Source organism: Tupaia chinensis, unplaced genomic scaffold (genome assembly GCF_000334495.1).
Source record: "Tupaia chinensis unplaced genomic scaffold, TupChi_1.0 Scaffold000627_1, whole genome shotgun sequence".
Taxonomy (NCBI): domain Eukaryota; kingdom Metazoa; phylum Chordata; class Mammalia; order Scandentia; family Tupaiidae; genus Tupaia; species Tupaia belangeri.
This window is the reverse complement of record NW_006160147.1, coordinates 4312562-4323655: the sequence shown is the minus strand read 5'-3', so window position 1 is coordinate 4323655 and position 11094 is coordinate 4312562. Positions and strand designations below refer to the sequence as shown.

The window sequence follows — 11094 nt, the reverse complement described above, 5'->3', positions numbered from 1 at the left end:
CATCTAGAACCTCTAGAACCTCTGAACCTCTAGAACTTCCTCTCTAAAAGTCCTTGGAGAAATGGCTGATTGGAGAGCTGGGTCAGGGAGGTACTGGTCAGGAGGTACTGGTCCAAGATCAGTCTGGAACATCTTTAAGCCAGAAAGCATAAGGGATTTTTTTTTTTAATAAATGCAAGACACAAGGTCACAGGAATTATTGGGTCACTGAGAAAGTCGCAACACATTTTTGCATAGAAAAATAGATCACGACTTTCCCCATGACCAGACTGAACGGCTTCCACTAGCCAAACAGGAGACAATTTGAGTACTAAAATAATTAAATATAACAATGAATTTTAAACCATTAAAAGCATGAATTGAGTTCATACCAATGAAGATGGTTGATACATCGAGAGATAGGTAACCAGATCATTACAGAGGCTTTCTGGTTGTTATGGGTCAAATGCCGTGTCCTTCCCCTCCCCTGACTGCAAGAATACCAAAAACTGCCTCCCTGATGAGGAGCACCAGTGACTTAATGCTGTGGGGGAGAGAAAGACTTTACTAAAATGACTCCTCTAGCCACTGAACAAATAGAGAAATAATAAAAATCCCTGGGAAGAGAAGGCCAAGACCAGTAGCCAGATTTCTACAATATGTTACCTAAAATGTTTAGTTTACAAAAAAAAAAAGAAGAAGAAAGAAAGAAAGAAAGAAAGAAAGAAAGAAAGAAAGAAAGAGAGAAAGAAAGGGAGAAAGAAAGAAAAGAAAACCAAGAAACTATGGCCAAAGCACCAGACAACATGGAAACAACAGAAACTGCCTGTGAGAGCAACCAGATGTCAAATTTAACTGACAGACTTCCTAGTGGTCATTATAAATAGCTGACAGAACTTAAAAAAAAAAAAAAAAAAAAAAGGCATGACCAAAGAAGTAAAGGAAAATATAATGACAATGTTGCATCAAACAGAGAATGTCAATAAGAAGATAAAATTATTTTTAATGGAAATTCTGAAATTGAACATTTATAACTGAAACTTTAAAAAATAAAATAAAAACTACACTATGGTTATTCAACAGTAGATTTAAACTAGCCAGAGAAAGAATCGGTGACCTTGAAAGCAGACTGGTAAAGACCATGGAAGTCAAAGAGAGGTGAGGAAAAACGAACAGAGCCTTAGAGAAATGTAAGACACCATTAAGTCCAACAACATACATATAGCAGATGTACCAGAAGGAAAAAGAAATGTTTTTGAAGAAATAATGGCTAACAATTTCCCAAATTTATTAAAAATAATAACCTATGCACCCAGCACAAGCAATGAACCCCAAGTAGGATAAAGGCAAAATCACCCACCAGCAGACACAGCACAGTGAAAATGCTGGAAATCAAAAACAAGGCGAAAAATCTTGAAAGCAGCAAGACTCCAATGACTCATCACTCATAGGGGAACAACGACCCAATGTTTAACCATTAAGAAGAATATCATCTTGTCATTTCAAATAACATGGGTAAGGCTGGAAGACATTACGTTAAGTGAAATAAGCCCGGCACAGAAAGAGAAATACTACATGTTCTCACTCAGATGTGGAAACTAAAGGCGATAATCTCATAGAAGCAGAGGCACAGAAGAATGGCCACCGGAGGCAAGGAAGAGGACAGGATTGGGGGGTAGAGAGATGACATGGCTTCACAAACAACAATCAGATAGATAGATAAGACAAATAAGTTCCAGTAAAGTTCAATATATTGAGTGATTAGCTCTGGATATTAGGATAGTACCTGATTTTTTTTTCTTTACACTTTCCTGTATTTTCCAAATAATTTGCAAAGATATAAATGTATAACAATTTATAATTATAAAAATTTTATGTTTAGTTTAAATTAAGCTACTTTTTATTTAAAAAAGACTGTCAATGTTCACACTTCTACACTTTTTTTTTTTTTTGCCATAGAGGTGCATGCACTCACCAAAGAGATAGAGAGATAGAGAGGTAGAGGAAGAAAGTACCCCCCAGTGGGGGATGGTCACACCACAATCCCTTCTCCTCCATTTCTCCATCTTGTTGGGATTTGGAGCATGCAGGCACACACACCTGGCATTTTTCAAGTTGCTGGTCCAGGACTAAAACCATGTAGTTAGCCATGTGGGATCCATCTCCTTTAACCACCTGGCCATGGGGCCAGCTCCATATTTTTACATTTTTAATTATATTTTTTAACTAAAGAATTATTTATTTAATTTTATTTACTTATTTATTTATTTATTTTAATTTGCTATAGGGCACATATGCTCACCAGAGAGAGACAGAGATAAAAGAGAGAGAACAAAAGAAAGTCAGAAAGCAAGATCCCATGTCCAGGACTCAAACCACAGTCAGTCATGTGAGAGTCCAGCACCTTAACCACCATGCCACTTGCTGGTCCCTTTAACTCTATTTTTAATGTTCTAGATCTTAAGCAGGTGTTGAATCCAGAAATGTTCATTATTATCATTTACAGTTTTCTATATCTGTAAGGTATTCATTGCAGGATATTGATTTTTAAGCTGTTATTGAAAAGTAATTACATTATTATAGCTTTGTTTTAAAGTAGGATTAGTGGAAGGGTTAAGACAGAGTACTCCTCCCATGAGGTCGGGTAGGCACAAGAAGTGTGACTCTATCTCTGATCACAAGTAGCTATATAGCCTTATTCGCAGTATAGAACCTACTGGATTTTTCTTGAGAATTCTAAAATGTGAGTGTTTTCCATTGAAATTGCACCAAGAAACTGGAAGGAAAAGTTTCTTATGAGTTCAAGACTCTTATATCTGTCATAGGAGAGTCTTTATTCTTTTTTCAAGAATGATCCTCTACTCTGAATAGTTATTAAATACATCAAAAATTTTTTTCAAAGTTTATCTTTAATTACTTATTTTTAAATTGCCAGCAGGTGCATGTGCTGACCAGAGAGAGAGAGGGAGAGGGAGAAAGCATCTCTTAATGAGGTGAGGTCATGCAGCAATCCCTTCTCCATTTCTCCATCCCTTTGGGATTTGAGCACCCACACATATGTACCCATACTGTTTTTTTTCCCCAAGCCAAATTGTATCCAGTTTTATTAAAGATACTTTTCATAAACAATCATGGTATTTCAGGCAGGGCATGGGCAGATAATTGTTAATAGTATACAACAACTTTCAACCTCCCTTCTTCAATGGACTACCCAAATCAGAAAGCCACTACAAAAGCCAATGAAGTCTTCATTTGATGCTCTGAACAGGGAAAGTTAGAGAGAGGGTTGACATTTCACATTTGTTTAATAACTTTTCACAAGCTGAGTCTGACTTCCGGGAAATGAAAATGGCAGAATTATCAACCTGAAGATCAAACAACATAGAAAAGGAACTGCTGCTCTTTTGAACGATGACATCTCAATGTCATTGGAAAGTCCAGATTGCCAGAGGACATAAAAGCAGATGTTCAGTTTTCCACACCACAAGGCATCTGTGCCAAGGTGGCTGTGTGTCAGGGAATCCCTCCTCTCAGGAGCCAAGAGGAAGTCTCTCAAAACTAGAAGGGAAAGATGTCCAAATCAATCCACTTCAGAGACATTCTATTAGTGACAAACGCCCCTTCCCCAAAACACAACAATGAAGTATTCTGTGTGCTAACAACATAGCTTTAAAACAAGGTAAAACAAAATTCTGCATTTTTATAAAACTTGATAAAAAATAGTATTTCAGACTATACAGTCACCACAAGTACACAGTTACACAAATGCACACACTTCACTTGGCATCACCAGCACCTTCTGCTTTCTGTGCCTGGTCTGCTTAGGCATCTCCATTTTCTTCGGGGTTATTCCTACCCTCATCAGCATCGGCTTTCCCCTTTTTTCCTTTGGGTACCTTCTCTCCCTTCTTTGCAGGGGCCTTATTAGACTTGGACTCTGGCTTTGGAGGAGCAGGTTTCGCAGACAACCTTGCAGCCTTCTCTGTGGTTCGTCCTCCACCTCGGCTTTATCTCCTTTAGCATTCCCTTCAGCCTTTCTCTTGGGCATGGTGGTGACGACAGCGGAACGTTGGCGCTGGACACAGGGGATGCAGGTGCACAGGCTTTGGTCAGTCCCGGGTCGCTCTCGCCTCTTCTTCACACTGCTCCTCCATACTGTTTTTTAACACACCAAGTCTAGGATGACCACTGGGTCACCGACTTGCCCCATCAAAATTATTCATACATCAAAATTCTCTTAAATATTTTTACAGTACTTTCTTTAAAAAAAAAAAAATCTTCATTCTTAGAGTATTTGCCTAGAGTTGCAAAAATGTTGTATTAACATTAATACCCAAAACACTTTGAACAAGATTCCTAAACAGAAGCAAACCCTCCTGGCTGGCACCTCAAAGCTATATTGATAGATAGAGCAACCCTGTCCCAAATTCCAGATGAAATCAACCCAAATGCCTGGAGAGCTCGCCCACGGAAACTGAGGAATGGCGGTCACGTTCGGTTTAGAAGGCACAGAGTATGATCTATTTAATTATCTTCGCCTATTCTATTTTGCTTTCCCCCTTTTGTTGTCATATAGAAAACGGTGAGCGTGGATCCCAAAGCAGATCGAGTGCGGCCGAGACCTGCCCCTCCTGGAGCCCATCCTCACCTCTGCCCTACTGAAGCCCGGCACCAGGCGAGAAACCACAACCCCGGAAAGGCCTTGCGGAGCCGGGGCGGAGCCGTCCCGTCGATTGGCTGTCCCGCCGCCCCAGCCAAGTGATGATTGGCCATGATTGGGATGAGGTGGGGCTAAGGCAGATGGAGGTATTGCAGCGCTGACAGGCGAGGAAGGCGATCTGGCTCCGGGTCCAAACTCCAGCTGTAGACTGGCCGCTGGGACTCAGAGAAGTATGACTCGGCAGCGGGTTTGTGTGCTGGCCCTGGCGGCTATGTTGCTGCTAGTTTTCGCCACCTTTTCCAAATCGAAGGGCCTGCGGGACAAGGAGCCACAGGGGGAGTCGCGAATCCCTTCTCAGTTTGGCGAAGAGGAGCGAGTAGCCATGAAAGAAGCGCTGAAAGGTGAACCTGGGGCTCCTTGGCCACTGATGCTCAGATGGGGGTCCCTCCCTCAGGTCTATTGCTCTCAGAGCGTCCGCTGCTTGAGCTGGAGCTCTGGCACACACCCGGGACGCCCTGGCCCGGGTACCTGTCCAGCGCATCCCGCCCTGGCTTGAGGACCCCACTCTTAGTCAGCCCTGGCTTCTGAGCTCAGGTGTTCCCCGTCTATCCCGGGAGCTAGATCCCTCTCTTCTTGGCATGGCCTCTGCCCATCCTAACCTGCTTGCCTGAAGTGTCAACAGTGTACTTGCACAATACTTTTAACCTTTGAACGTTTTCACTCTGTTAAAGTTCTGCGATACCTTAAAATAAAACTTAATGACCTTAGTCTTCTCTACAGAGAATTGAGGCTTAGGTCGGTTAAATAATCTTTGCTAGGGTCGCACAGCAGGTATTGGGCCTGAACGATAATGTCTAGGGCCTGTAGGACTCCCTGGGCCCCCAGCTGGCTCTAAGGAATGTGCCATGTTCCTGAGATATGAATGTTCCTCATTCCCTCTTCTAATTGAAGGACATCTCTCTCCTAGATTTCCCACCAAACCTAAAAACCTATTCACCTTCTGAATCTGCATTTTCCATAGGTAGAGAAGAAAGTGTGTTGAGTGCTAGGTCCTGTGGGATGAGGTCCTTCCTCACCACTGGCTTAGCTCCAGTCTTTTCCCTTTCAATAATGCATTAATAGAAACTGCTTATGTAGTAGGCACATGCAGGCAGACACAGGGAGCAGAAGCTAACCCTGTGGGTGGATACAGATTGTGCATGTGCTGGAGGCATGGTACTGGGAGGCAGAGCAGGGCTTTTCCAAAGCACGTGAATATTTACCACAAAGGCTTTGGCAGCTGCTCAGTATCTTTGCATAAAAGAAAGCAAAAGCTAGGTAACACTGCAGTAGGGACTTTCTAGTAACATAGCTTAGGACTCCAAGCAGGGAGCAAAGCTGAGTTCAGGTCTTGGGGCTGCTCTTGGTTAGGCAGTTTAGTCTGTTGGAACCTCAGCTTCCATCTGTGTGAGCTATGATGTACAGTTGATCTTGAGCAAAACTGAATCTGGAATTGGGTTTGTCTTTCACGGGCCCTTCTGGACATCGAGCTGCCTCAGGTGCATTTGTTCTGCTGTGTTCTTGGATAACCACCTGATTAAATGCTCTCATGATTCATTGTGTTTCCCCCTCCCAGTGGTGTTTGTATTTGATATTAGAAACCCTTGAAGATTATAAAGCCTTGAGACTCAAAGGGATGGGCCTGGTGACAATTCAGGATCTGAGACATCTGGGTAGAGAGGATGAGATTATTTTAGGACTAAGGGGGACCAGCAGTTAGTGTAATGGCTATGTTGCTGGACTCCCATGTAGTCAACCACGGTTCGCATCCCAGACCCGGTGGCTTAAAACTCACTCTGGGAGCGTGTGTGTGTGTGTGTGTGTGCCCAAGATCCCGAGAGGAGAACGGAGGAGAAGGGATTGCGGTGTGGCCATCCCCCACTGGGGGGTGATTTCTCACTTTCTGTCTCTCTGTCTCTGTCTGGCTGGCTGGCAAGCGCAAGTGCCCTATAGCAAAAAACCTCTCCAAAAAAAAGAGTAGGTAACCCTAGTAACTGAGTTGGTTTGAGCTAGTAACTAACCTGGTTACAAGTCATAACCAGTAACCAAGTTGGCCTTAATTAGTAACTAACCTATTTCTAGTTCTAACTAGTAATGAAATCAATCCTAACTAGTAACAAATCTGGTTCCCAGTCCTAACTAGTAAGCAACTTGGTCACTAATCCTCACTACCACTGATACCACCATCAGCCCTTTCCATACACCAGATCTTTACTTGTTGTACCTAGGGAACACAGTCTTTGAGTCAAATTGTCCTAATCAGTAACTAAATTGATCCTCACTCATAGAAGACCTGGTTACCAATCCTAACTAGTAACCCAGTTGGTCATAATTAGTAACCTGGTTATATGTCCTAAATAGTAACTACATTGGCCCTAATTAGTATCTGACTAGTTAGGGCTATTTCTAGTTCTATTTCTAGAATGGTTTTCACTAGTAAACAAGATGGTCCTGACTGGGAACCAAGCAACTGACCTGTTTACCAGTCCTAACTAGTAGCCAACTTGTTCACAAATCCTATCACCAACTGGCTGCCATCCACACCTCTTATAAATTAAACATACCAGTGTCTTCTGTACCTGCTTTTTTTCCAGGTGATCTCTTTGGAACAGAAAATGATCAAAGGATAAAAACTCTCAGACTTTGGGTCAAGTTGTCCTAATTAGTAACCAATTTGTTCGTAACTAGTAACCCACCTGGTTATCAGTCTGAACTAGTTTCACCTCACTAGTTACTGACCTGGTTAGCAACTCAACTGGTCCTATTATATGACCTGGTAACTCTCCTGATTGGTACCCTTGTTGGTCCTAACTAGTACCTGACCTGCTAACGAGTTTGTCCTAACTAGCAACTACATTGGCCTGTACCAGTTTCTGATATAGTTACCAGTCCAAACTAGTACCAAGTGGGTCTTAACTAGCACTTTGTCTGGTTATTAGTCCTATCTAGTAATTAAGTTGGCCTTAAACTAGTTTCTGACCTGCTTACTAGTCCTACCTAGTTACCAAGTTTGCCTTAACTGACCTAGTTACCACTCTTAACCAATAATCAATTTAGTCATTAATCCTAACTAAACCTTCAGTGCCTCCCATACATCAAGTAGATCAATGTCTTTACCTACTGTATTCTCCAAATAAGTCTGCTGAGTTCAGCAGAGTTAACTTCTTCAGAACGAGCAAAGACAAAGGAACACAGACAGGTCAAATTGTCCTAATTAGTAAAGAAGTTAGTCTTAACCACTACTTGACCTGGTTACCAATACATACTAGTACCATGATCTGCCTTAGCTAGTACCTGACCAGGTTACTAGAATTAACTAATACAACAGCACACCTTAACTAGTAACTTACCAGGCTACCAGCACAAACTAGTACCATTGTTAGTCTTAACTAGCATCTGACCTGGTTAGCAGCACTAACTAGTTACCATATTTGCCCTACCTAGTAACTACCCTGGTTACCAGTCCTAACTAGTAACCCATCTTCATAACTAATCTTAACTACCACTGACCAGCTGCCATCAGCATCTCCCATAAAACAAGTAGATCAATGTCTTTACTTCTGTGCTTCCACATAAGTTACCCTTCTCTGGAATAGGAAAAGACCAAAGGATAAAAGAATATAGACCTTGGGTCAAATTGCCATAATTAGTAATGAAGTTCAACTATAACTAATAATTTACCTGTTTTATAGCACTAACTATGGTCCACATTAACTGGTATCCACCCAGGTTACCAGCACTACCTAGTACCCTGGCGTACATTAACTAGTACCCTGGTTAACTAGAATGACTAGCACCCTGATCCACCTTAACTACTAGCTGACTTGGTTACCAGCACTAACTAGTAGCTGACCTAGTTACCAGTCCTAATTAGTAATCATCTTTATCACCAACTGACCACCACTGGCACTTCACATAAAGAGACCAATGTTTTTACATACTGTGCCTCCAGAGAAGGTACCCTTTTCTGGAACAAAGACAAAAGGATAAAGGAATACAGACTTTAGGTCAAATTGCCCTAATTAATAATTTAGTTTGCTTATAACTAATAATTTACCTGTTTTACAGCACTAACTAGTACCATGGTCTACTTTAACTAGTAATTGACCAGGTTACCAGCACTAACTACTATCCTGTTTGGTCTTAACTCATACTCTGCCTAGTTAGCAACACTAACTAATATCCTGGTATACTTTAACTAGTACTGTCCCTGGTTACCCACACTAATGAGTGCCAAGATCCATCTTAACTAATATTTGACCTGGTTACCAGCACTAATTAGTGCCAAGGTCCCTCTTAACTAATATTTGACCTGATTATCAGCACTAACAAGTGCCATGGTTTGCCTTAACTACTACCTGACCTGCTTACCAGAATTAACTCATTGCCACATTTACCCTAACTAGTAACTGGCCTGGTTATCAGTCCTAACTAGTAACCACCTTGGTTGATAATCCTAACTACCACCAACCAGCCACCATCAGCACCTCCCATAAATCAAATAGACTGATTTTCTTGCTGGCTATACCTCCAAAAAAAGCCAACCTTTGGGAACCAGCAGTTAGCGTAATGGCTATGTCGCTGGACTCCCACGTAGTCGACTGTGGTTCACGTCCCAGACCCGGTGGCTTAAAACTCACACCAGGCACGTGTGCGTGTGCCCAAGATCCCAAGAGGAGAATGGAGGAGAAGGGATTGCGGCATGACCATCCCCCTGGGGGTGATTTCTCGCTTTCTGTCTCTATGTCTCTCTCTGTCTGTCTGGCGAGCACACGTGCCCTATAGCGAAAATCTCTCTCAAAAAAAAAAAAAAAAAAAGCCAACCTTCTTTGAAAATAGGCAGAGACCAAAGGATAAAGTGCCCCCAACCTTCCTGGCACCAAGGACTGGTGGGAGAGAAGAAGGTCCTGGGATGACCTAAGTACACCACATCCACCACACGACCCATTTCCAACACTACTACATTGCAGTAGACAACGAAGCAATCACATATCAATAGGCTTCCCACTCCCTTGAGAATCCACTACTGCCACTGACCTGACAAGAGGCAGAGCCTGGTAGCAATGTGAGCAATGGGGAGTGGCTGCAAACAGACCCAACCTCACTCAATTGTCCAGCATCTACCCTCTGCTGTGCAGCCCAGCAAACCAGCAACTGGCCCCCAATAAGCCATCGACTAGCACCAGTCCACAGCCTGGGGGTTGGGGACCCCTGGATAAAGAAACACAGACTTTGGGTCAAGTTGTCCTAATTAGTAACTAAGCTGGCCTTGATGAGTAGCTGACCTGGTTTCTAGTCCTAACTAGTACCCTAGTTGTAATTAACTAGTACTCAACTTGGTTACCTGTCCTAACTAGTAACAGACATGGCCCAAATTAGTAACTGACCTGGTTACCAGTCCTAACTAGTAACCAACTTGGTCACTAATCCTCATTACCACTGACCAGTCACCACCAGCACCTTCCATAAATCAAATAGATTGATGTCTTTCTTAGTGTACCTCCAAAGAAATCACCCTTCTTTGGAACAGGAGAAGACTAAAGAATAAAAAAAAAAAACATAGATTTTGGATCAAGTTGTCCTAACTAGTAACTAAGTTGGCCTTAACTAGTACCTTACCTGGTTGCTAGCCCTAACTAATAGTATCCCAGTTAGTATTAACTAGCACTTGACCTTGTTAGTAATATGGTTGACCTTAACTAATAAGCAGATCAGTTTCTGATCAGATCAGTTTCTGATCTGCTTATTTGTCCTAACTAATACCCTGGTTGGTCCAAACTAGAATTTAACTTCATTATTAGTCCTAACTGGTAATCAAGTTGGTCCTAACTAGTACTTGACCTGGTTACTAGTCCTACTTTTAATGGTTGGTTACTAGCTAAGACTAACTTGGTCCTTACTAGTTAGGACTTGATTTAAGTGGTCATGGAGCCAAAGGAGAGAAAGTAATGTTAGATGACTTCTGGGATCTAAGGCGACTGGGCAGCGTGATTTATTTAGCAATATATAATATCTATCTATATCTGTATCAGTATCTCTATCTCTATCTCTATCTATATAATGTTTGAACTGTTTTTTAGACACCTCTAGCAGATTCTGAGATTCTGGGTGTATAAAACTGAGACAGACAAGGGAACATACAATAATCTTACAGTTGACAAGTGATACTACCTACTGCGATAAAGAATATAGGAGGGAAAGAAAGCAGAGATGGGAAGTAATATACTAATTTCTAGACATAGAACTGAGAAGCAGTGAGGAACAAGAATCAACTTTGGAAGGAGAGAGACCTGGGCTTGAATCACTGGCTGGCTGCCTCACTTGTTGGGTTTGTGATTTCAGAGAAGTAGCAACTGCATTTGAGAAGTGGAACCCACAACTGGCAAAAGGAGCACCACAAGTGGTAGCTCTGACAC

The 11094-nt window shown here is 42.1% G+C and overlaps 1 protein-coding gene across 3 annotated transcripts in view; it reads left to right on the top strand.

The window, feature by feature from the left end:
- Positions 1-4777: 4777 nt before the first annotated feature.
- Positions 4778-11094, top strand: part of PM20D1 (peptidase M20 domain containing 1) — a 33431-nt gene continuing 27114 nt past the window's right edge. Inside the window, exon 1 of one of the 3 annotated variants that reach the window (XM_027776069.1) lies at positions 4778-5040. In XM_027776069.1, coding sequence (XP_027631870.1) covers positions 4872-5040 — 169 coding nt within the window. In that variant the 5' untranslated portion in view covers positions 4778-4871. The remainder of the gene's footprint in view (positions 5041-11094) is intronic. The other 2 variants (XM_006159264.3, XM_014591902.2) reach the window with 2 other exon arrangements.